We start from the raw sequence: 27977 nt of genomic DNA on the forward strand, positions 1-27977 counted from the left end.
AAACAGTCATGGCTTTCCCCAAAGAATTATGGGAGCTGTGGCAATAATCACAATCCTATATTCTTACTGGAATAAATGCTTGCATCCTAATGAACGGCTTGGATTCAGAGTATATCTTTTGCAAACAAAGATACTCCTTCCATGTGTGTAAGGGCAGACCATGGAAGGGTTTTTTATTTAGCAGATTCCCCTTCTGTGCAGCCTCCCATACTGTTCAGAGGATACTCGAAAGCAATTCTTCCAAAGGCAGGTAAGAGAAAATCAGAAAAAAATGCCCTCTCCACTTTTCTGTGAGTAGGAAGATTCCATGAACTCTGTTCACAATATTCAAACTAAACGTCTCTCAAAAGCTTTCTCATTTTGTTGCTAGAGACTGTTACCCCAGTCCTGTAAGCAGAATCAGACACTTCGTAAAGAGTTTCTGCTCAAATGATCCTATTTTTTTTATCTAAAGTGCAGTTACTCTGTTTGATTCAAGGCTGCATTCCATAACTCCCCCTACCCCACCGAATCATTATTGTTCCATCAACGAAGTTTCATTTCAAAACCTTGCTATTTTTCAGACTCTAGATCATACGATGGGAGACATCATCTCATTTTCTCTGCTCAGAGATACTGATAAAGCTTTTAATGCTCTAGTCTTTTAGATAAGATCACAATCTGAAGGTGTGGAAGCATTTTGATGCAGTAAGCATTTCAAAAAGGTGCTAAGTGGAAAATCGTTACACAGGCTACTAAGCATTTGTGTGTATGTGTGCTCACTCAACCACATGTGCCGCATGTTTACTCTACAGTCCACCAACCTTTCAGTGTGGCAGCACTTACACCAGGCATAGGCAAACTCGGCCCTCCAGATGTTTTGGGACTACAACTCCCATCATCCCTGACCACTGGTCCTGTTAGCTAGGGATGGTGGGAGTTGTATTCCCAAAACATCTGGAGGGCCGTGTTTGCCTATGCCTGACTTACACTATGGAACTCTCTGCCCATTGAAATTAGGCAAACACCATTACGGTTTTCAGAGCCTGCTAATGGTATACAAATTCTATTATATAAAGCACTCTCAGTGCTACAGACACTTTGTAGTCTTTAGAATCAGTTCCCCAATCAAAATGTTTTATTGCTAACATTCAAATCAGAATGCTAGTTTAAACTGTAATCACCAAAACATGTCCTATCAACACTACACCCTTTAAACACTATTTTTATTCTTAAATCAGTTTGCAGCGACCTGGGAAGTAAGAAAGGCCAAAAACTACATACAACTTACAAATGTTAGTAGTGTAATCCAAATTTTATAGGAAGATTGTTTAAAATGACACAAGCAGCCTTACAGGGCATAATATTTTTGTGTCAAGCTTGCTTCCTACGTATTAATGTTTACTTCTCTGGTTGAGTTCTCAACTGTTACCACCCTAAGATGCATTTGGATGGTGGGGCAGGGGTGCAGAAAAGAGGAAGTTGCAAGAGGCTTGATGGGTAGATGGTTTGACACACAACCCTGTAGTTCTTCATTCACTTAAAGCCTGTACAAACTGAACTACAAAGCCAAACATAACCTGCCAGCCAGAGTCAACAGAGCTCGCTTTGCTGTCAGTTTTGAACTGCAAGAACAGGGTTCTCAAGCCCTTGACTATTATATATTGATAGACAGGGCCGTCTCAAGCACGTCGGGCGCCCTGGCGCCGTGGTGCGGACGTTGCTCCGGCGCCCCCTCCCCGCTCCTTGCTGCGGCTGGTGGGCGGGCGCAGCTCGCAGCACGGTTTCCACGTGGCGGCGCCCCCCACGCCGCCCAGACTACCCCTAGAGCCGGGGTAGAGCCCTGTTGTTAGAGGGAGTGATATATTGGTAGTTGTATGTTTTTCTACTTGGCAGGTCACATTATTTGATATTCTGTATCACTGATAGTACTGAATATAGCGTTTTCTTTCAAAATATCAAAAATTGTTAGTGATAACTATGCTGCTTCCCCCTTAAGATTCTCTTAGGTTACTATACCTTTTCTTACTTAATACTTGAACATAACTCTGTAGCTTAATTAGTGTGCTTTAATTCCAAACATGATTTCCACAAGTAATCTCCTAGTAGTTATCCATGCAAAGTAATCTCTCAACACGTTCCCTGTTTGTCCCAATAAAGTTATACAAAAAGCATTCTTTGTGAACTATCCAATGTAAAGGCAAAGGTACCCCTGACCATTAGGTCCAGTCACGGATGACTCTGGGGTTGCGGTGCTCATCTCGCTCTATAGGCCAAGGGAACCGGCATTTGTCCACAGACAGCTTCTGGGTGATGTGGCCAGCATGACTAAGCCGCCGACCTTCTGATTGGCAAGCCCAGTGGTTTAGACCACAGCGCCACCTGCATCCAATGTAGTTCAGTGCAATTTCAACCTTCATTATACTTCTTCATAATAGTCTTACCAGCATGACATTTATGTGTTTTCTAGGCAATGATGGACAAGACGGCTGAGTACATTTTTTTAATAAAGATATAATTACAAAAAGGGGTAAAATCAGTTCAGGAAAAGGCAAATTTTAATAGATCATTTAGACGTCTAACATAATAGCACATCCATTTTGAATACTATTACTTAAAGCCTGGTGGAAGGAACAAAATTTTGCATCATAATTAGAAAACTCACAATACAACTTGCCAAAAACAAAAACACAGTTGTTTGAAAATAAATACGCTCCATGCCAAATAGTACAAAATGAAAATCAAGAGTCTCTTCTCATATGAAAAGTTCCTTTTAACTTTTTTTCCCCAGTTTTGTATTGTGTCCTTTAATTGATGTGAGTGTCTACATTCAAGGATTGCTGAGCTGTTCTGACTTTGTGCTGTTCAGAGGAGGGAAAAAGTCAACTGTTAACATGGGTCACAATTTAATGCCATTCTCTACTCGTTTAAAAACAGTAAGGGTTGCATTGCTCACGTTATAAATTCTTTAACAGCTATTGGCACTGATTTATTGTCATCCATAATGGATAACAGATGCATAAGTAACATTTCAAAGTTAATGACTGTTCTGAAACAGGCACATTATAGGATGGCCACAGTTTACTTACCCTTTGGTATCTGCTTTTTCACCACTGCTATCCTTGGATTTATCTTCCTCTTTAATGTCTAAAAATAATTAAAAGCAGCAGGTTTATATAAATAAATTTCAAATCACAACTATTGACTTAGCTGTTAACAAATTACAATGAAAATGAACACTGATATGAATAGATGTTTGAATGTAATTTGTTTTGTTTATTTGGAAAAATTGAATAAAAATTATTTTATAAAAAAGGAAAGAAAAATAAAATGAACACTGATAGAAGAATTTGAATGAAGATACACCTTTGCCAGTGCCGATTTCTTCTTTCAAAACAGGTGTGTGGAATCTTTGGCCCGCCACATGCTGCTGAACTACAACTACTGGCCATGCTGGCTGAGGCTGATGGGAGTTGTAGTTTAGCAACACCTGGAAGTTGAAAGCTTTTAAACAAAGAATGAATATTTTAAAAGGGGTAAACTAGAGATATTCTCAGAAAGATAAACATTCCAACCAACAGCCTAATCCAGAAATGCACAACTTAGATTCAAACTAAAGGAAAACCAACAGTTATGGATCATGGCATGTGAGCTGCTTGATGCCCCAACTGTTTTTGCAGAATGATGAATACAGTGGTACCTTGGTTCCCAAACGGCTTAGTTGTTGAACAAACCAGCTCCCAAATGCCGCAAACCTGGAAGTAAGTATTCTGGTTTGCAAACGTTTTTTGGAAGCCAAATGTCCGATGCGGCTTCCGATTGAGTGCAGGAAGCTCCACGCCTTGGTTTCTGAACCATTCTGGGAGTTGAACGAACTCCCAGAATAAGTTCGAGAACCAAGGTACCACTGTATAACAAATATTGGTAGTTTACCACCATAAATTAACTAGGTCTGACCTAATCTCAACAATATTTAGTAGGAAGCAAATCCCATTACTTTCATAACTTGCTTTCAGAAGATTATGGCTTAGGAATATAGCCAACAAGGAAAGTAAGAAAGAAAAATACTGATTTAGACTTTTACCTGCTTTTTTATCTTCTGTTTCTTTTTTGTCTTCTTCTAGTCGGGCTTTCTTTGCTCCTTTCTTATGATCTGCAACATTTCTGCGTCCACCTTCCCCTTCATCTTCAGAATCAGAAAATTCTTCATCACAGGCTATTCGCTTATCTGACGCACGAACTACAAGTAAACGAACAGGATTAGAAAACAGATTCCTCCAAGATCACCTTCTTGTGTGTTCCATTTCTCTCACCATGGGAAGGCAAAAAATAAATAAAAGTTATTTCGTGACAACAACTCTTCCCTGAAATTTGCATCAGTAAAGGAAGTCTTGCTGCATTGATCCTAACTATAATGAAAAGACTTTCCATATGACAACAATGTCGTGTTTAGAATGACATTCTACACTACAGTGAGTGGGTGGGAACTGAACTCATAATGGAGTTGCAGTTTCAACAGCGTATTATTCAGGCTCTTATTCAGGCCTGAGGCAAAATTTGCTGCTGATTAGCCAAAAGATGCAGTAGAAATAGCATGTAGTACCGACATGAAATTTCAACATATAAGCAGCATCAGTCCTCATTCACAGGCAAACAGGTTATAAAGTCCAAAGCAGAAGTTACTATTGCAAAATAGCACCTGCAGTGTCTACCTGACTCAGTTATTCCCTACCTGGAAACTAAGGAAAAACCAGAATTTCTAGGCCAATTCAAATGCTCAGACATGTCTTGTGATTTTATTGAACAGGTCCAATATGTAAGGCCTGTGTATCTAATTTGTGCCCTTAAACAGGCATTTGCTGAAGGAGAAGGGGAGGCAGTTTCCCCCTCCATCCTGCAGCCCCCAGTGCCCACTTCCCAAATCTGTTCTAAAGAGCCCCCAATGCTCCAGAATCATTTTTAGTAGGACTGGGGACTATAGGGGAAATAGGCAAAAATCACATTCTCTGTCTTATGCTAGCAGAAACCTCTGCTGAAGCAACAGTACTAGGAGAACCAATTTGAAAAGCTTGGTGTAAAATCTAAGAACTATGCCAAAAATGGCACAGCAAATTGTGTAAGTTCATATGATTTCAAGATTGGCTTTAAAAATTAAGCAGCTTCCCCTTGGTGGCCAGTTGTGTTTATTTCCCAGGCTTTTTGCCATCATGTTCTGATACATAATTGCTGTCTTCCTCACAAAGCACTAAAGCCAATTTGTTTCTGGATGGTCATTTTAGATGTCCATCTGACTTATTGGGGCACTTCTGTTCCACCTTCTTTAGTACTACTTCTTCAGCAATCCACCCAGTATTAATGTTAGCCCATTCTTACTAGAAATACGTTTGTCTGGATCTTCGCCATCTTCATCACCACTGTCTTCATGAACAGCATCTTCAGGAATAGCCTGCATCTGTACACCTGGGGCATGGGGCAACATGCGCAAGTTCTCAAACAAACGCTGTCTGCAAGGCAAGTAATCCAGGGAAAAGTTGTTATGAGACGACTTTCTTCTCAAAAGGTTGGGAGTTTCTTAGTTCTCTTCCTCACAAAAATACCCAGCTGCCTAGTAATGGTAGTTACATAGCAAGAGGACTAGGGGCAATTATCTTGAAAAAGGCAAGCCATGGGGTCCAAAGGAAATACATGCATCAGACAGAACATCTATGGTTAGAGGTGCACACATTACAAACTTTCAGAACATACGGCTGGCATTCAAGCTCAATGCAAACATGACGGGTGACGCTGTGGGTTAAACCAGAGAGCCTAGGGCTTGCCGATCAGAAGGTCAGCGGTTCGAATCCCCACAATGGGGTGAGCTCCCGTTGCTTGGTCCCTGCTCCTGCCAACCTAGCAGTTCGAAAGCATGTCAAAGTGCAAGTAGATAAATAGCAGATAAATACCTTCCTACAGCAGGAAGGTAAACAGCATTTCCATGTGCTGCTCTGGTTTGCCAGAAGCGGCTTTGTCATGCTGGCCACATGACGCCGGCTCCCTCGGGCAATAACGCGAGATGAGTGCCGCAACCCCAGAGTCGGTCACGACTGGACCTAATGGTCAGGGGTCCCTTTACCTAGTGATAATTTGATCATGTTTCGTGCATTTCTGCTGACAAAAAGAGCTTACTGAGATGTAATAGCTCTTTTGCAAAAATAAAAAAAATGACTTTAACAATGTGTACCAAATTTTGAAAGATAAAAAGTTTTTTCTTTCCCAAACTTTAAGCACTGAGAGCTGTAGCCATCTAAGCCATGCTCGGAGTAGATCTAATGAAATCAAACTAAGTCTACTAATATTAATGGTCTAATCTGAGTATGACTTAGTTGAATACAATCCTGAAACATTAAAATACAGGTTTGGGCTTATCCAACCTTGTCCCTCCAGCAACAGAAGATAATTTAATCAAGGAAAGGCTTCCATCAGAAGAATAAGGTTTGGGCATTTTTTTCTGCTTTTTCCCTGCCCCAGAAATCTGCTCCAGAAGGTTGGTCAACTTTTAGAACATGGGAGGTGGCACAGGAGTCCGCAGGGAAGAGGGAGAACTGGTGAAAAGTGCTTCACCCCCTTCCATTGACAGAAGCATTCACTGATCAGAGAGCCTTTCTTCAACAGAGGCACACTAACTGAATACAGTCTTTTACTTACTAGTCTCACCTGCTGGCTTTTAAAGCAGTAATTCTGCTATCTTAAGCGCCCAGGACCTTTTAACCCCTCCCTTTCCCTGCTTCATATTGAGCATAAAAAAGAAAATGGATCCTTACCTACTGCAAAGATTTAGATCGTTATATTATTTATGTGTCTTTATGGCATTAATACTCACTTAATCTTCTCCATATATTCTGGGGTGTTCTGGTTTGTCATATTTGAAGGGCTAATATGCAGCTTGAAATCTGGTCCAAAATACTCAAAGTAGTCATTGTATGGCAACTCTGTTAAAACAAAATCAAGTAATAATAGCTTCTTAAAACAGCCTTCTTGCTCTTCAAATTATAGTGGTCAGATATGATAGTATGCACTTTTTTATGTCTGAAAGCATAGTTTTTGTTTTCTTCTACTAATGCTGAAAAAAAGAACAAATTCAACCTGATAGACAAAAGAAATGCAATGCAGCATATTTAATAGACATTCAAAATTATTTTCCGATCCAGAATAAATACATTAGGAAGAATCTGAATTCTAAGCAAGAAAGAATATTTTTTTCAAGATTAAATGTGCTACAGTTATCTTTTATAGTAGAAATCTAGACGCTCCACCATGGTATAAAAATGAAGCCTCCTTTGTTTCTGTGACTGTAAGTTGCTTTGAACTGTTTTAAATAATGTGTGCTGGTTTTTGGAACCCACCTGGGATCTTAGGGTGATAGGTGGGTAATTAACAACAACAACAACTTCTTACTGGAATATTTCACACACCATGAATTATGTTGAAGATGTAGAAAATCTGATGTTTATTAATGTAAAGTTTAAATGATTGTATGGTTTGAATGCAACAGAGGAAACAAGCTCAACTTTAGTCATGAAACCAGGCATTGCTTCCTCAAAGCAGACAACAATCAGTAAGCCATAAATAAATCTTGGTTGTGGTTTGTTTGGAGAGAAACCAACATGAGTCCAGCGAGGCTCTGACTTGCTTCTTCCCTTGCACAGCACAATCAGGAGCTGGGAGGAGCAAACCTCTCGTGCATTTTAAACCATAGCTTATTTAAACAATAGTTTAAAATAAAATATACTATGTTGAAAATAACACTGTTTAAATAAAACACACCAAATACAGTTAATCATTTATACAATCTATAAAAGGTCCATGCTATGCATCTCATTAATGCTTTCTAAAACATCTGTGTTCACCCATCTAGGTAAACCATTTGAAGCTACCAAGAGTCTGGCTAATGAGCCAGAAACCACATGAGTTAAGACAGATGTCCCGCTTCTTAATGATTCAACCATTAGCAAAATCCCCTGTAGATCAAATAATGGTTATGGTGTAAGTATTTTCTGTCAGTCTCCAATCCTCTGTAGCAGGTTGGTATAGGCTCTATGGCAAGATACATTGTACTGCAATACAAATATTTGCAGTTACAGAATACTAACGGTTCAATTTAAGCACTTTTAAATCCACTGATTTCAGTGAGAAAGATTTAGCATGTGCTTAGAACCACTAAAATCAAGGGGATTTTGCTTGGACTATGCTCTGATTGTGTCACATATTCTTTCTTTGTACTCATTACTTTGCTTTAACACCCCACATTAAATCAGCAAGTGACACCACATTTTACAAAATTTCTATTTTCTGCCTAGTTATTCATCAGCATTTCCAGGCTGTATATTTCAAAGAAAAAACAATTTGACATTATCTGGTAAATAATGGTTGTCTTATTCAGGACTTCGGGTACCAATCTAGACCTGAATGACATGGCAGCTACAAAGGGTATCATTTGCATATCCTATGAATTCAAACACAATGCGAAAGGCAATCACCCTGGCCACTGAAATGGGGGATCTGATGACTAAGGCAAGCTAAAGTTTAAGTCACATGTTATTCTTCATATGGAGACAACTTATACCCTAGTGTCACCTGTGATACTCCTTAGAACAGTGGCTCCTAAACCCATTCTCCCAATGAACCACTTCATGAGGGACTTTGTGGACAACTTAATGATTTTTCTGCCTGTTGTAGCAATTGTAATACACTGCGCTACGCAATTTATGACTTTTCATGTATTTTTACAGACATGCTCTAGACCACTTGAATGAAGCTCATGCACCACAGCTTGGGAAGCCCTGCCTCCGAGTATTTACCATTAGGGATTTCACAATCTAAGGCAACAGCAGTCTCATAGGTCCAACATCGAGCAACGTTCCGTATGGTATATCCACCTCCTCCAAGCATCAGAAGAGGCAAGTTGAAAGTCTTCACGACTTCTACACATTTTGCATGTCCTTAAAAAACAAACAAACCATAAAGACATACAGTTATACTAATTTCAAGATTACACAATTAAGATCTGTATATAGAAACATCAGCTCTAGAAAAACAAACTTAAACACAACTGAAAGATGCAAGAACTAAAAAAACGGAATAGGATAAGGTATCCTATCAATTTTGGAATCCAATCTTCTGTTTTGCATTCATGGCATTGAGTTACACAAGTGTTTTTTGTTTTTGTTTTGCAAGGGTCATAAAGGCAAACAGATGCACAATCAGTTTATTAATTGTTGCAATCTATTCATAAATTGAATGCATTTAATACATTACTGATGTAATTATAGTAAAATATTGGCCATATTGTATCTCACACATTATGCCATATTTAATAGCTTATTCACATAAACATCACTGAATTTCTACATGTGATGTCTGCCTACTAAGACCTAAACTTATTTCCTACATCACAAAAAAATGAAGCACTGCAAATAAAGACATCGACACGGAACATCTTTTTCTCATCTTCCTTTAGATGTACTATGGTCAAAAGGATGCATACTTGACAGTCACCAGTGTGTTTGTGTGTGGTCGGGGGGGGGGGGAGGAGTCCCAGCATTAGATACAGCCCAGAGAGATGGCTGCAAGAGAACTAATACTCAAAAAAACATTTCCACTAAATCTGCATTCAGTACTTATTTCCAAAACATATGTAATTGTGACTCTACAGGAATGTTTTGCTCTCTGACCTTTGACGGTAAGATTAAAACATCCCAGCCTATCACCAGACAGTGAATCTGCCCCACACTGCAACACCACAGCACTAGGTTGGTACATCTCCATGACTTTGGAAATAATCTGTAAAGAAGCAGAAATCATGGTAAACCTATTATGCACCCTCACAAAAGCATCTCTAAAAAATGTATCTAGAATATACTCACTGGCTTAAATATCTGACCATATGACTCATCATCTATTCCATCTCTCATTGGAAAGTTGACAGCATAGTATTTGCCTTTTCCAGCACCTATGTCCTATAACAAAACATGAAAACAAGAAAAAAAAACAAAAAATCACAAACTCATATCAAAAGGCAAAACACATTGTTTACCACTGGACCACTTGTGGCCAAGAGTGTTTGAAAGTAGTTTAGATGCTACCATATGAAAAATATTGAGTATGAAATGACTACCAATACTGCATATATAAGAAGTGTGCCAGATATTTATTATTTAAATGTATCTCATCCTTTCTCCCAAAGCAGCCCAGGGAAGCAAACAATACTTCAAATCAAATCTTCAGATAAAGCATTAAATCTTCAGATAAAACATTTGATCAGTGCAGTAGAAGAAATCAGTGCACAAGGAAGTATGTCCAAAAAACCAGAAGGATGACATGTGAAAAATACGGAAGAATCAGACCCCCAAGTATAATTTGGATTTTATGACTTTACTGAATCTCACCAGAGTATGGTTTTAGAATCATTGCAGGGGTTTAAATAGGGTATCACCAAGAGTGGGGATGGAATAAAACAGAAACATATGGGTACATTGGCTTTAAAAGACAACCAGTTACCTGGGGATGGGAAGGAATGTCATGGGTCTGCTGTGTCAGATCTGTAAAATCACATGCTATTATATCTACAAGAAATGTGCCACAATTCCCTAAGTGAAACACATGAAGTTTATTCCTTTTTGTACCAGCTTCAACATTCATGATTTACAAATGGAATACAAGACCTTTGACGTCTGCTTAGTACATCAGTAGTTTGAATATATTCTTCATATTTACTAATAAGAAGTTACAATGTTGTTCTAGAGAGGAACCACAATTATTGTATCTTAAGGAATATTTTGTAACAGAAGCTTTCATGGTCCACTTCAGGTGCATTAAATTTTATATAGTTTGACTACAAGAATTGTGCTAGTACAGGGCAACAGTCTTCTTTGTTTTTTAAGGTACAAAGTATACTGCAGCAGTTCCTTCAGTACAAGCTTTATATATCTAAACAGTAGCAGATTTTTAAAGTGATACAATGAAAATGTTTCTTATAGAAACAACCTCTTTCCAGCAGAGTCAAATCTTCAAGTGAGGAGCTCTAATTTGTTACGGAGTCACTTTTTATCACCATGTTTCCTTCCTTACTATTTCACAACAAACTGTGATGAAATGCATCCAGGCTCAGGGCTGCAATACCTCAAGGACCGCCTTTTTCCATATGAACCTACCTGGACCCTGAGATCATCACCTGAGGACCTTCTTTGTGTGCCTTCTTGCCATGAGGCTGGCAACATGAGGCAGGCCTTTACATTACTGCAGTGGCTCCCCATTTGTGGAATGCTCTCCCTGGGGAAGGTTGGTTGGCACTATCATTATACACCTTTAGGTGCCAGGTGAAAACGCTCCTCTTCAACCAGGCCTTAGGCTGATTAACATCTTATATACCCCTTTTAAATGTGTTTATTATTTGTTTGTGGTTGCTGCTTTTTGTTCTTGTTTTATTATGTATTTTGTGTTTTTATATTGTATTTTTATGTTGTGAACCACCCTGAGATCTTTGGATGAAGGGCAGTATGCAAATTTAATAAAAAACAAAATGCTATTAAGAGAATCTCATACAATGGTTTTATCTAGATACAGCTGAATAAAAACGCAGTGCTCTTAGCATACATTGTAACATACAGAAAAGGCACGTAAGCAACTTAAGCTTACTATATTGTATTATACAGTACATTTTTATAGTTATTGTATTATATATTGGATGATAGACAGGACACCCACCATGCTCCAAGTAAGCAAAATAAAAAAGTCTCAGAAAATATGGGAATCAAAGAAATATATTCCTGTTCAGCTGAGGTATTAATGTCAAAATTAACTGAATTTGCTTTCTCGAAAGATTATTAAAGATATCAGGAGACTAGGTTTAATAAAAAATTAAGCTTTCATGCATTTGACAGGTGAAAAGCCTAGTTTAAGGTCAGTGCTTCTGCTCTTTAGAGGCCTGCATTTAGCATGAAGCAACAGTACCATCTTGTGGTCAATCAGGTTGAGATATAAAAGTTGTCTCCAAGCTAGCACATTTAATTTATATTGAAAAAAGAAAGAAATACCACAGCTAGCAACAACAGAAATCATTCCCATGGATTATATTATGCATAGGAATTTTTAATGAACAACTTTGTGTGCTCATGCAAATGCAAGCATCTCTACTATAGTAATGTTCTAGATAAGCTTCAACTATGATTACTGGTGATTTTTTAATGGCATTTTAGTAACTATTAGTAAGATGGGCAGTTTTTTCAGCTATTTTGACGTTTTGTATACCTATCTTACTCATCATTGATATGTATTTTTGCCCACTCCCAAAATGGTTTATAGATCAAAATAAAATGACGCAGGCTTACAATCTAAAAAGCACAAAAAGGAAAAAGAGATGGGAGAGGGAGGAAGAAACTCAGATCTACTCTTGAAGATATAGTTTTTAGATTAGCAAAATGGACGTCAGATATAATATGACAAGAAAAAAGTCACCCTAGTTACCAAAATTGCCATTCATTCCAATGTTGCAGTACTATGCCACTCAAGGGCAACACACATTGTTTACATAATAGCCCAATGAGCATAGGAAAAAATACTGTAATTAAGATGAAAAAATACACCATGTATAGAATCGGACTTATCAAGTTAAGAGTTAGCCTTTTTCACCCTAATCAATTCAAAGTGTCCTTCAGAAGGAAGGATAAAAACGAATTAAATTAAAATCGTTAACTTGATAACCAGGCTTAAATATAACATTTGCAATATGCTACTTTAATCAAATGGTAACCTCATATCTGAACTTACTCTCAAATCGCCTGTGCCAGGGAAATATTCACCATATTTATGGAATGATACTGTCATTACACGATCTGTTGTGTAAAATGCTTCTTCAACGCCATCACCATGATGGATATCAATATCAATGTACAATACTCTTTGGTGGTATCTGGAGGGAGAGGGGAGGGAGAGAGAGAGAGAGACTTTACTTGAGCAGTACCAATGAAACTCACTACTTATCTTTCAAAAAGTTTATCTGGTGCCAGATTTATCCCCAGACTAAATCAGATATATAAAGCAGCAAGACTACTGTTCTCCCTTTTCCAATATAATGCTTAAAACTATGTGTATCATAATGACACAATATCAAGAACCAGGAAGGTCACTGTGTATAGCCATACTGACACCTCATTAACATATTATCTGCAAATTACACTTGTTTAACTCCTAGGACCAAATTAGGGCGCCTTTGCTACACCAGTCTACAGCTCATGCAGCAACAATGCCCCCCCCAGAAACCCCCAAAGCCTGAATCCCCTCACTTTTTGCCCTGGGCAAGGCTTCAGATGGAATAATAACTCTGCTGCTTTATCTGGTCCTGATGCAGCCAGAGTCTGGATTGATCAGGAAGTTAATTGGAACAAAAAGGGTTTTGTGATTTACATCATGCGTGCATGCACAAACAAACACATATATAAACATAATATAATTTAAAACTACCAAAGAACAATGATCGCTAGTCCTCTGGTCAATATAAAAAGATTAAGCCAATACATAGCCTATATTTTTAACATTTCTAGAAGACAAGTTGTGTATATAGCACCAACATGAACTTACTTTAGTAATTCCAGAATGGCAAGCACAATATCATTGACATAGCAGAAACCTGATGCCTCTGACTTCTTAGCATGATGAAGTCCTCCAGCCCAATTAACAGCCATGTCTGTTTGTTGTCTGTTTAATTTTACTGCTCCAGCTAAAGAACCATTGTAGAGAAAAATGCAGGTAAGGAATGAAAAAGGTAGACAGTATGTCTTGCCAAAAAAACAACAAAGAGAGAGAAAGAGAGAGAGAGCTTCAATGTAAGACCTCGTGGTGCAGCCTGGATTTTAATTGTTTATTTTTAGGCACTTCTACAGTTGGATATGGGACGCGGGTGACGCTGTGGGTTAAACCACAGAGCCTAGGGCTTGCCAATCAGAAGGTCAGTGGTTTGAATCCCCACGATGGGGTGAGCTCCCATTGCTCGGTCCCTGCTTCTGCCAACCTAGTCGTTCGAAAGCATGTCAAAGTGCAAGTAGATAAATAGGTACCGCTCTGGCGGGAAGGTAAACGCCGTTTCCGTGCGCTGCTCTGGTTTGCCAGAAGTGGCTTAGTCATGCTGGCCAGATGACCCAGAAGCTGTACTTTGGCTCCCTTGGCCAGTAAAGCAAGATGAACGCCGCAACCCCAGAGTCATCCGCGACCAAACCTAACGGTCAGGGGTCCCTTTACCTTTACCGTTGGATATACCAACTCATGCAGCAGAATGAACTACAGTGGTTCCTCGGTTTAAGTACACAATTGGCGAACTTTCCCATTGAAAGTAATGGAAAGTGGATTAATCCATTCTAGATGGGTCCGCAGAGTACTTAACTTGAAGCGTACTTCACCTGAAGCGAATTTTCCCATTGAAAGTAATGGAAAGTGGATTAATCCGTTCCAGACGGGTCCACGGAGTACTCAACCTGAAGCGTACTTAACCCGAGGTACTTAAACTGAGGTATGACTGTACTGTATTAATTTGTAATGGGAGGTGCTGAAAGATAAGAGGCCCAACTAGTCCAACATTCTGTTCTCACATTGATTAACCAGATGTCTAGGGCATGGATAGACAAACTAAGGCTCGGGGGCCGGATCCTGCCCAATTGCCTTCTAAATCCGGCCCGCGTACAGTCCAGAAACCAGTGTGTTTTTACATGAGTAGAATGTGTCCTTTTATTTAAAAATGCATCTCTGGGTTATTTGTGGGGCATAAGAATTCGTTCATTCCCCCCCCCTCCAAAATATAGTCCGGCCCCCCACAAGGTCTGAGGGACAGTGGACCGGCCCCCTGCTGAAAAAGTTTCCTGACACCTGGTCTAGGGGAAGCAGAGTAGCAGGACATGAGGGTATTAAACTTCTCAGATTCATGATCCCCAGCTACTGGCATTCAGAGGCATACAGACTCTGATACTGGAGGTAGCACATATCCATCATGCCTAGTAGCTACTGATAGCAACATTTTGTTTTAATTAAACATTTCACTTTATATTTCTATTAAATTCTTTCTCCCTCATTGATTTCCACAAGAGCTATAATAGTTGTCTCATGGGTAATGTTTGGAAAAAAACTGGTACAGCCTTTTAAAAATTAACAACTCCAGGGAAACATTAGGATATACTTACCCACAGAGCCTCCTGTTGACAGCTGACAGAACTCAAACAGCCCATCAAACACAGGACAGTCTTCCCCCACGTTAACTATACAAGACAAGTTTTATTTATCCTTAAATGTATTATTACTTAAGTGTGTACATAATCTTTCTTTTTTTTTTTAAAAAAAAAGTATAGCATGATGGTCAATTGACTAAACACTGTCTAATGTTCCATGAAAAAAGAACACCTCTGCATTGGTAGCATTATCTCAAATGTGGCCACACCATAGGTTTCAATACTTTTTTACAAATCTGATTTCACTGTTTGTTAATCATTCAACCTGCTGATGTTGAATGTGTGTGTGTGTATTGTTCTTTAAAAATAATAATGGTAAATGTCTATTACTTGACCAGTGATATGGATCAAATAATTTTTGATCCGTTAAATGCCCAACACTATCTTTAAAATGAAAACCAAAACCTTAGAACAGAGGTACCGTATTTTTCAAAACTTAACCTAACCATTACCACAGATGTGAAACTTGGTACACACATTTTTTGTCAGTTAAGTATATTTAGATCATTTTTTGTCAGTTAAGTATATTTTGTCAGTTAAGTATATTTAAGATCATGGCCACTGGTCCCATCACCTCCTGGCAAATAGAAGGGGAAGAAATGGAGGCAGTGAGAGATTTTACTTTCTTGGGCTCCTTGATCACTGCCGATGGTGACAGCAGTCAAGAAATTAAAAGACGCCTGCTTCTTGGGAGAAAAGCGATGACAAACCTAGACAGCATCTTAAAAAGCAGAGACATCACCTTGCCGACAAAGGTCCGTATAGTTAAAGCTATGGTTTTCCCAGTAGTGATGTATGGAAGTGAGAGCTGGACCATAAAGAAGGCTGATCGCCGAAGAATTGATGCTTTTGAATTATGGTGCTGGAGGAGACTCTTGAGAGTCCCATGGACTGCAAGAAGATCAAACCTATCCATTCTTAAGGAAATCAGCCCTGAGTGCTCCCTGGAAGGACAGATCGTGAAGCTGAGGCTCCAATACTTTGGCCACCTCATGAGAAGAGAGGAATCTTTGGAAAAGACCCTGATGTTGGGAAAGATTGAGGGCACTAGGAGAAGGGGACGACAGAGGAAAAGATGGTTGGACAGTGTTCTCGAAGCTACGAACATGAGTTTGACCAAACTGCGGGAGGCAGTGCAAGACAGGAGTGCCTGGCGTGCTATGGTCCATGGGGTCACGAAGAGTCGGACACGACTAAACGACTAAACAACAACAACAAGTATATTTAAATATGCTTTTATGGATTCAGAGCAGTTTGTAGCTGAGTGTATGCTGAAATTTACAGCGTCACTATATGTCAAATTATGGCTTATGAAGTTTTACCAATTAACGTACTATAGGTTGTTTAAACTGAGCAAATAGTTATCCAACTAGTAAAATGCAATTCTCTTGCAAGTTATGCTGTCATTCAGAATTCGTAATGGAAATCAATGTTCAGAAATCAAAGAAAGTACAAGTTAATTGAAAAGATAAATATTGCAGCTTTTTTCATGCTATCTAATGTTCTAAATTTTGGGATGAAAAATTACACGAGTTTAATTTAATACATGTGGCACACCTGTTACTATGGTCCAATTCAGATATATAGCTTTGAAACTAGAGAATGAAATTAGAAGCTGATTTCCACCTCTGGTGTAAAAGCTAACTATGGTTAGCAGTAACTATCCCCTAAGAAGAAAAGGGAGACGTGTACAACTCCTAGGGAAAGAATCATGTGCAATATGACTCAGTTATCAAACTATGATTTGGTAACTGGGCAGCATTGCATCTGAACAAGCCTGAATGTTATAACCACTATAGCCAACAACTAACAATTCAAAATGATTAAACATCATATAGACAGGGTTCTGCACATTACAGTAAAATCTAATATAATACTTTCCATCTTAACAGATCAAGTTCCCAAAACAAGGTGGGAAACTGAGGGAAGCCAGTTAGTTTAGCATTAGACTTACATCTTTGCATTTGTTTGCTATATTCAGACATATTGTCAGGTCTAATTGAGCGAAGAAATTTTATGTACTCATCACTGTGGTATTTCGTCATTTCTTCTGCTGTAGCTTTGTGAGGCCGCTGGAAAAGAAACAGATTGAATTTGATCTGAGACAGAATAAAAAGCAGTAGTATTTCAAGTACTTTACTTCAAACAGATTTGATCAGGCATGTATTAAGTTGAAACTTGCTGAAATATTTTAAAATATTTCAGCTTTGGCTCAACAACACATTATAAACAGAAAACACTTTGTTGTATATATTTTACTGTAACCATATCATGTTTTCCATCCAGTAGATATTTGAACACCAAATGCTTATGAATTTTGTTTCCTTATGTGGCATTTTCACAGGTACTTATAGGTTCCATAGAATTGTAGCGACCCTGAGGATCATTTAGTCCAACCCCCTGCAATGCAGGAATATACAGCTCTCGCGTATGGGGATTAAACCTGCAACATTGGCATTATCAGCACCACACTCTAACCATCTGACCCAGGCTCAGTTTGCATTCTTCTTTGGAAAAAAAAGTTACATCAGAATCAGCCAGAGGATTTCCCACAACAAATAAAGTGTTGAAGTGAATTCAAAATCTTAGGAAAATATAGTCTCCTCACTGCTCATCAACTTTCAAGTGACAAAACTGTAAATGTATACTCACATAAATTTCCATTTTTCTGTACAAGCCATAATTTAGCAACAAGTTGTGTGTCATGCGAATCCTGTGAGGCTTCATTGGGTGCCCCTGTCCATAATAATAGTTCCCAATATCACCTAAAAGAAAGCAAATAAGTCATGCTTGAAAATGTAATGATCACTTTTTCTGGCTTTACTTAACTAAGATCTCTCTCTAGAACAGGGATTCCCAATACAATCACTAGTCATAATGGCAGGCTGCTTTCCTGCTTTGGTGAGCATTCCTTCAGTAAGACCGTGCCCTCCCTTTGCATCTCGGAGGATGTAGGGAAGAACCATAGTCGTACCTTTTTTTGTGGTTCCGGAGCCCCGGCCACTAGCCGAAAAGGACGCAGGGCAAAGCACTGCGTCTGCACATGTGCACGGAGCAGTTTGCGCTTCTGTGCATGTGCGAGCAGCAAACCTGGAAGTAACCCATTTCAGTACTTCCAGGTTTGCCGTGGTCATTCACCAGGATGGACGCTAGACAAGGTGGACATTCATGGAGGTAGTACTGTAGTTGGAGATGATAACAAATGATGGTTTCATAATGCAATCTATAGCTACGGTAAACAGGTGCTCTAAGACACGTTTGACATTTCCAGGCAAGACTCTCACATTCTTGCAATGGTCTCCTTCCCCTAATAGCACAAGGGAAACTGATAAATGATTATGTCTGATTTGCACATACAGGGAATGGATGGATATTAGACAGGTATTATTACTTGTCTTGGCAAACTGTTCATTATTATTTCACATTTAAGGCAACTGTGCTTAAGAGAAATAAGAAATGAAAACTAGAAGTGCATTTCTGCAATTCACCAATAATCAATTTTGCATTTCATTTCTTCGTTGCCTGGGTAAAGCAGCTAGGTGGGGAAAAACTGCAGAAGAGAAGCAATAGGCACAGAAAGGATGAAGTACAGTATACCCTTTAACCCACCACTACCTCTGCACCCTAATACTGTATGCTTTTTGTTTTTAAATAATAGCTGTCAGAGTTAAAGTTACACCATCTTCTCCATTTAGATAGGTCCTTCGTCTTTTAAATCAAATCACCTGAGTTGAATGCAGATAGCTTCAGACTACAACTTTACAATGAAATCACCTACTTTTGGAGGTATTAACAAGCCAAAATATAGCAACTGTCCTACTAAATCTGTCTCCTAGGTAAGTGAGGTTAGAATGTCAGTCTAGCACAGTATTACCTACCATCAGTGTGGGAAAATAATACAAAAGAGCAACATCAAAAGATTCAACACATTATTACAACCACTACAAAGAAGATTTTGCATAAATTGAAGTTTTGCTGCATGCAGAAATTGTACTAATATAAGGATTTCTGGTCACATACAATTAATTTAAAATCAACAAACAACTAAATCTTTTCTCCTTTTTTTATAAGCTCTGTCTGGTTCACCAGCTACAAACATTTCAGGACAGGGATAACCTGGCCATTGTAGTCCATGAGTTGGTAACCTCAAGGCTTGATTACAGTGGTACCTTGGTTTAAGAACAGCTTAGTTTATGAACAATTTGGATTAAGAATGCTGCAAACCCGGATGTACGGTAGGTGTTTTGGTTTGTGAACTTTGCCGTGGAAGCAGAACATGATCCGCTTCCTGTTGAGTCTGTTCCATTTGTAAATTGAGTCCCCCACTGTTATGGGAAAGCACACCTTGGTTTAAGAACACTTTGGTTTCTGAACGGACTTCCGGAACGGATTACATTTGTAAACCAAGGCACCACTGTACTGTAATATACTCTATATGAGGCGGCTCTTGGGTCTCGTTCAAAAGCTCCAGTTGGTGCTGAATGCAACAGCCAGACTAGGGGCATCTGGCCGAGAATATGTGACATCAAAGCTTTTATTTAGCTGGAACTCAGTTCCAGCACCTCTTAGGTGGGCGCCATTGCCATCATAAGAGAATGGGGAAGTTGTTCATGATGAGTTCTGGCACTATGTGACATTATTGTTAAAGCAGCTGCATTGGTTACCCATCTACTACTGAGCCAGGTTCATGATCCTTGTACAAAGCGCTTAATGTACAAAGGGCTTGTACAAAACAACTTAGTGCAGGATACCTCAGGGATTGCCTGAACCCTTACATGCTAGAGCTGGGCGATATATTAATATATAGCCCAAAACTACTTTGAAGTTCACATCGTGGTAATTGTTTCATAATATTTGAGCTGGCAATATATCGCAAATCACAATGTATGGGCTAGGCGATATCTGGTTTTCAACATTGCAACAACTCACCAGCTAAACATTGCAATGCTATCAGCAGCTAAACTTCACAATATCACCAGCTAAACATTGAAATGTTATCACCAGCTAAATATTGCAATCTACCACAATGTCTGAAATAAGGATGGAATGATTACAGAGGTAAACAGGGCAATGTCCTGGCAACTGCTACTACTTAGGGGTCTAAAACATAAATGACAATAATATTAATCATCAGTCAATTTCATCAGCAGGCAAGCCAAAATGCATCCCAACAGATCTTTTGGTTTGGGGCTTGGCTACCAAACGGTGGCATTCAAGACAATCCAAAATACAGCCACAGTCTCCTGCCGCCATGACAAGGCCTTGCAGACCACCATTACTGCCGCCGCCATGACAAGGCCTTGCTGGGCATCACTGCTTTTGCCACTGCCACAAGGCCACCACATGTTCTCACAGGCTATTGTTGCTTCTGCCCACTGCCATGGTAAGGCTTCACAGGCTGCTGCTGATTCTGCTGCCGCCTCTGCTGCCTAGTAGGCCTGCTGGCCGTCCCAGATTATTTGTATTCACTATGACTCATCACCAAACTTTGGATTGCCCTGAATACAAGCCCAAAACCAAAAGTCTAATTTGGATGCATTTTGGTTTGCCTGCTGCTGAAAGTGACAATGAGGTGATTGATAATATCATCATTTATCAGTTTTAGACCATTAAGTAGTAGCAGTTGCCAGGACATTGTCCTGTTTGCCTCTGTAGTTCCTTCCTTATTTCAGATACCGTGATATATCGCGATATTGAAAACCAGTTATCACCCAGCCCTGTTACATGCTAGCTTGATCACTGAGAATTCAGGGGTAGGTAGGTAACCTAAGGCCCATGGGCCGGATGCGGCTCAATCGCCTTCTCAATCCGGCCCGCAGGCAGTCCGGGAATCAGCGTGTTTTTACATGAGTAAAATGCGTCCTTTTATTTAAAATGCATCTCTGGGTTATTTGTGGGGCCTGCCTGGTGTTTTTACATGAGCAGAATGTATGCTTTTATTTAAAATGCATCTCTCAGTTATTTGTGGGGCATAGGAATTCATTCATTCCCCCCCCCCAAATATAGTCCGGCCCACCACATGTTCTGAGGGACGGTGGACGGTCCCACGGCTGAAAAATGTTGCTGACCCCGGACTGAGATCATCTGCGGGAATGTGGTTGGTTGTTCTTCAAGTTGGCAAGGCTCATTTGATTAGCACTCAAATAAATGGCTCTGAAGAAGAGAGTTTGCTATTTGCCCACTATCATCTACAGGAAGACCGACAAAAGACTTGCCACATGTCTGGGTCCACACACACCCTTTAAAGCAATGAGTCACAGTATCCTTACTTTCTAGAGCAGTATAGAGCAATGGATTCTGGGCACTCTTCCACCAGGAGACAATAACTCTTTTGCCCAAGATAGTGGCAAAAAAGCAACTCTCCTTTCTGCAGCACTCTACTTCTTGCAGACCAGGGAGAAATTAAGCATCCCCATCCAATTTATTTGAAGAGAGCTTTTGAGTCGCCAACTCAAGTGCACCTGTACAGTGCTGTCCTAAGCACACTGCAGATGAGGACCTTGTGGCATTGCTATCAGCAGAGCTATAAACACACAGACAAAAAGAAAACAGAATAATCACTTAGAAAATAGAGGAGGAAATATACTGAGCTAAGTAATGTTATACCTGGAAAAATGATGCCTACACTTATATTTGGACTTCCGTTTAACAAGATTAGTGACAAATACAACAATTAAACACATTATTTAATGTATGAAAATCAGGATGCATTCTCCATGTATTCTTGCAAAGTACTGGACATACAACAAGATTTTAACACTATCTTTCGCCTATAAAAACAAAATCTCAGTTCACAAACAGCTCTCCCTACTAAGGACTATTTTCTCCTCTGCTGAAAACTAAACAAAGAAGAGTGAGCAACAAAGAAGGCTGCTGCAACCACCATTCTGCCTTTCTTGGCAGCATTTTAGAAATTTATACTAGGCTGAAAAGCTTCTGTCTCTGCAAAGCAGATTAATTGCACTACAGTCAAACTTTGAAATGCACAGCTATCTACCCCAAAACTGTCCATTCAGTGTGTGCAAAGTACTGAGTATATCCTTTCTTCACCCAGCTCCCACTGAGCATAACTATCAGATTCCCCAATTCTATCCATTCTCTCAGTGAAAAGAATCACTTAATTGGTGGTTATATATTTAATATGATCTAAGCATATTTGCTTAAGAATCATTTCCCAAGTAGATGCATTTAGGACTGAAATCCTATTCTAATTATTATAGCTAGCATATTGATGGCAAGACAGAATCTCAAACTATGGTAGGATGTACTCTCACAACCCACATTCTGAGCATGTTCATACTCCTGTCTCAGAGAAATGTGAAAGTATGAGGATTCATGATAGTATTAGTATTTTTTATTTCTGTATGTGAATTTTTTAGTGTATTTTTGAATAAAAACCGTTTAGAAATTTCTGTTGATATGAAGTGTAAAATAAATTAAAATAAATAATAAACATAAAATATGAAACAATTTTATAAACAATTAAAATTAATTTAATAACTGCAGAGGTAGCAAGGTACTGAAACCCAGCAACTGGGGCTTGGGGGCTGAAAGGGAAAAACTACTGCTCTCATTCACTACTTCTGGGTTTCCTGGAAGCATCTGCTGAAAAACTGTACCCCAGGATGCTACAATATGTAGCTTTTTAAACTGACCCTGCAGTGTTCATTTTAAAATGAACTTAATAAGAACTTTAAAATGAGTTTATGAAGATGCAATAATTAAATTAAAAGACTGAAAGCAAGACAGAAAGCATGTTTTAATTATCTGTGCCCAAGAAATAATTTAAATGGCTAACTGTTTGAAGTTTTTACCTTTTTTATTTTTAATCCTCCATCCCTCTAGTGAAAGTGCTGGCTGCAAAAGAAAAGCTAACATATGATGCCATGAGAGAGGAATGAAGTGAATGCATTCTGATGAGAAGCCAGGGAACTCATGCATAAAGCAAAGACTGTAAAATTTTGAGGAATGAGAATTATTAGTAAGACCAAGAACACTCAGTATGGCAAAAATATGGTTAGATACCCCATTTACTGTTGGCATCGTGCAGCAACTGCTGTATGTGCAACTGAAAGAGCTCAGAGCTGGGATGCATAAATTGGTGGATGAAAATGGACCAGAGAAAAATAAGGCTAAAGGCGGCACATAACCTTTGGGGGAAAATATTGACGGAGGACTACCAGAACAGGAATGGTAAAACAGTGGAATGGTAAAACTGAACCAGTAGATGGTGAAATGGAGAGGACCTCCAAATAGGTGCCTGGAGGAGTAAAACTGTCCAATGGTGGAATAATGAAGTTGAAGAGTGGAATGCAACCATGGAGAGATTAAGAAATATTCTGGGCTGTCAGATATAGAGGTGAGAAAGGATTCTGTATACAATTTTGAGTGAATTAAGAGAGGAAAACTATCAAGCCAATTGTAACACTTCTGAAAAAAGAATGGAAGAAGTGATTGTGAAAAGAATCTCTTTGTTATAAATCAGAATGGAAAATCACAGCCGACAGGAAATGAGATTGGAATATATGGAACTGGGTGTGAATTAATAAATAAGCATGTGGAAATAACTATGGGTTGCTGTTTTGATGTATGACCACAGTGAAGAGACTCCTGTGTAAATGAAGAGGAAGAATTTATTGTTTTTCAACACTGGAGGCAAAGTTACAGGTAGGTAGCCGTGTTGGTCTGAGTCGAAGCAAAATAAAAAAATTCCTTCAGTAGCACCTTAAAGACCAACTAAGTTTATATTTTGGTATGAGCTTTCGTGTGCATGCACACTTCTTCAGATACACTAGAAACAGAAGTGTCAGACCCTATATATATACAGAGGGTGGTGGGGGTGGGTGGGAATGGGTGATGGGCTGATGGGAGTGGTAAACCTGTAGATGGCTGTTAATGGCTGCTGATGGCTGCAATTAGTCCTGGGCTGAGGTGCTAAAGAAAGCTTGATCATGCATAATGAGATAAGAATCCGATGTCTCTATTCATCCCAGGTGCTTCCATGGTTTTAAGCTTGGTAATGATTTCCAATTCAGCAACTTCTCTTTCCAGTCTGTTCCTGAAATTTCTCTGTAATAAAACAGCTGCTTTGAGATCTTGTATAGAATGTCCTGGAGGCAAAGTTGTTTTGCTGGACTGGAGGAAGACTATTGTTGAAATTTATTGATACCGGTATTAATAACTGAAGAAGTTTTTTTAGACTTCTTGTGTGGAAGGAAAAATAAATGAACTTGAGATACCTAGATTTGAAGACTGGGAAAATATCACCTAGCAGAAGGAGGAACAGCTGGATATCATCTTGGAGTAAATATTTTGCATATTTAGAATATTTATATGCATAACTGTCACGAGAATTGGAAGCCCTTTTTATTTCATTTTTTATTATTTTTTATTTTAGTTTCTCTTTCCTATATATTTTTGCTTTGCTCTTGCTTATGCACATGAAGGTGATGGGTGGTTGGTGAAAGACCCTGTGTTAGAGGCAGAAAATGGAAGATCTCCCAGGGTGGGAGAAGAAAGGGAAACTCTCAGGAGGGTCCACCTTTCTGTGTGAGACAAGGGTTAATATCTACCCTTGAGAGAGGACTTTGCATGATGGTGATGATGGTTTTCTCTCTCTCTTTTGCTTTCATTTAGATTAGTCTGTTTTTATTGTATTGTATTATAAAAAAAAAACTTTTATAAAATTTTATGGAAATAATGAGCCATGATAATTTCATGAGATCACCCTAATGAATCCCAGCAAACATATTTCTGCACAAGAATGAATCTATTTGTGAGGTAGTAATCTTTTCTGTGTACTTGATTTCATCTTAAAATAATTGCAGGCAGTTTTAAACTTGCCTGCTGATGTGTAACCAATAATTGCCCCCAAGGTATAATGCATGGTGTTTCCCCGTTCCTCAATGTTGAGCTATCCAGATTTTTTTTAGTCATTAACAAACTGCAGATTAATTCAACCTCCTACTGAAACCCACTTAATTCAGATGACACCACCACCACCACCAGATCCAGTGGGATCAACATCTCTAGGAGGTCCCTAACATTTTTGAATTGAGGAAAACTGTGTATCTCTGCAAGTGTATATTGTCTACCTTACTAGAGCCACAGTGCCAACAAATAAAGGATGTGTTTGAAAAAACATTTCTGGAGTCTCCAGTGCAAGATGTCATCTAGCAAATATTTTAAAGGTAATTTTGTGTTAAACTGATGTGAAAATGCACCTAAATGATGAGTGAGCAGGAAAAATCAGAGTGCCACTATCACGACTATGCAACAAAGTCAAGATTTCACCCATGCTAGACAAGAGATTTGTTGCTTAAAAAAATCAAACATATTCAAGTTTTGAGAATCTTTAGGGAAACTTTAGGGAAAAATTACAAGGGACATTAGTTTTTTGGAGAATGGTATACAGTTATACCTCAGGATACGTCCGCTTCATGTTACGGTTACGGACGTGCTGAACCCGGAAGTCCCGGAACGGGTTACTTCTGGGTTCGGCGCATCCATGACCTGCGTGTATGCGCAGAAGCACTAAACCACACTTTGCGCATGTGCAGAAGCGCCACATTGAGTCACGCATGTGTGCAGCTGCGGCATTTCATGTTGCGAACAGGCCGCTGGAACGGATCCCGTTCGCAACATGAGGTAAGTACAACCACCTCTTGGTTTCTCTGTTTCTCTCTCTCTCTCTCTCTCACACACACACACACACAATAGGCTGGATGCTTCAATTTCTTGTATTATTTTCAATAGATGCATGTTCTGCTGTCTATTTGTGGATAGCCTAGTGAAGCAGAAATAAAGTTCCCCTACAATGTACTTACATCTGCAGTTTGTAAGTCTAAGACCAAATAAACTGAGAATAAAACTTAACAGCTGAAACATGCAACCTATTTTTTTTGCTAAAGAAGTGGTTGAGAAATAAAGTCTTGCTTTAAATTAGTGGTTGCTTTTACTTAAGTGCCCAGAAAGATGCACTCTGTTCAAAACATTTACATGTTGCATTTGAAGTTTAATAAAGTGGTACCAGTTTTCGAACATCTCGGAAGTTGAACGTTTCAGTTTACGAACGCCAAAAACCTGGAAGTAAATGCTTATTTTTGAATGGGCCTTAGAAGTCGAACAACTTCCGCTGAGTCCCCCCCCCCCAATCTCTATTAAATTTGCAGACCGCCCTTTGTGCCTTGGTTTTTGAATGTTTCTTGAACAGCCTTCCAAAACCGAGGTACCACTGCAAATGTTTGCCTTATACCCATGGGCCGTCTCGCACCCACATTGTGCTTCTTGATGGCTGTAGTACAGTAATTAATTTCTACTAAATTTAACATAGGAGAGTAGAATCTTCACTTTTCTACATAATCTCCACTCCATAATTTTAAATCTTTACCATTCTTTTGGCTACCATGATTTAGTATAACAGTGTTCAAAACAATAAGCCTATTAAATAATCCAGAATATAAACCCCTAACTACAATTAAAATAACCATTTCCTGTATTGGTGATGGGGTTCCAATGGATGGTGGGGACAACCTGTATTCACCAGGGTGAGGTGCGCAAGAAAGATGCTCTATGGAGCCATGAGGATGCGAAAGGCAGGCCATTCATCCAGATCAGGCATCCCCAAACATCGGCCCTCCAGATGTTTTGGACTACAATTCCCATCATCCCTGACCATTGGTTCTCTTAGCTAGGGATCATGGGAGTTGTAGGCCAAAACATCTGGAGGGCCGCAGTTTAGGGATGCCTGATGCAGATCCTTCCAGTGGGGCTCAGTGAAGAGCTTTCAGCTTTGGTCAGAGCGTGCCAGTCTCGCACCTTTCAGGGATTCAACGTTGAGACTTTAAGATTCTCAACCCAGACCTTAAGATTCTCAGTTACTCGCGCGCGCAAGTCCCCACTCTCAAAATGGGAACCCTTCCCAGGAGGTTTGTTGCTAGGCCGAGCCGGGCGCACAGCCCTCACCCCCTTTTGCAAAGCGTTCCTTAGTAGAAGCGCGCGGATTTCGAAGAAGGCGAAAAGGTACATCCGATACAAAAATTAAAGGGGGGTAGATGCTGTTTAAGAAACCAGGGGCTCAGCACCTTCCTTCCAACCCAGATGCAGCCCCTGCAGACACAATGGGTAAAAGCAAGAGAGGAGGAGGGGAGGGAGAGGGCGGAGGGCTGGAGAGGCGGCGCGTGCGCCGGAACGAGAAGGGGCTGCCGAGGGGGCCGGGGCGCCCGAGGACGGAGCCAACGAACATTCCCAACGGCGGAATAAGCGCGGCCTGGAGGGGAAGGCGCGCGGAGACGAACAGCTGCTCTTGCTCCCACGCGCACACGCACCCCAACCGACACACAAAACACAACAAAAACCGGCGCCGTGCCCCGCCCCCTCACCGTCATAGTAGTAACAGACTTTCTTCTTGCCGCCTCCCTGGCTGTACGCCATGAGACTGGTCTGAGGGGAAACCCGGGGCCGGGCGAGACTAGGCTTGAAGGGGCCGGGATTTACGTCGGCGGTGGCGGTGGCGGTGGCGGCAGCAGCAGCAGGGACGCCGGAGCCGGGGACAGCCTCAGGAAGACCCGGTCCCGCCTCTTCCAGCAGCGACTGGTGCCACCCGGAGGAACCACCCTGAAACGGGGGGGGGAGAGAGAGAATGCTCTAGCGCCCCCCTTTCGCAGTCACGGAAGCTCTGTTTCGGCTTTGAACCGCTCTGTAACGCGTCGCCCCCTTCCTTGGATGCTTCAGATTGTAAATTGCTAAGGC

At 39.9% G+C, this 27977-nt stretch overlaps 1 protein-coding gene across 1 annotated transcript; it reads right to left on the minus strand.

The window, feature by feature from the left end:
* Positions 1-1802: 1802 nt before the first annotated feature.
* On the minus strand, positions 1803-27977 carry HDAC2 (histone deacetylase 2). Its single transcript, XM_035109114.2, has 14 exons — positions 27608-27977; positions 17880-17992; positions 17182-17299; positions 15183-15257; positions 13594-13732; positions 12784-12925; positions 9882-9974; positions 9690-9798; positions 8817-8957; positions 6839-6947; positions 5353-5483; positions 4064-4219; positions 3069-3126; positions 1803-2840 (listed from the first exon to the last, which is right to left on the minus strand). The coding sequence occupies exons 1-14, from the start codon at positions 27657-27659 to the stop codon at positions 2810-2812; spliced, it is 1467 nt and encodes a 488-aa protein (XP_034965005.1). The 5' UTR covers positions 27660-27977; the 3' UTR covers positions 1803-2809.

Source organism: Zootoca vivipara, chromosome 3 (assembly GCF_963506605.1).
Source record: "Zootoca vivipara chromosome 3, rZooViv1.1, whole genome shotgun sequence".
NCBI lineage: Eukaryota > Metazoa > Chordata > Lepidosauria > Squamata > Lacertidae > Zootoca > Zootoca vivipara.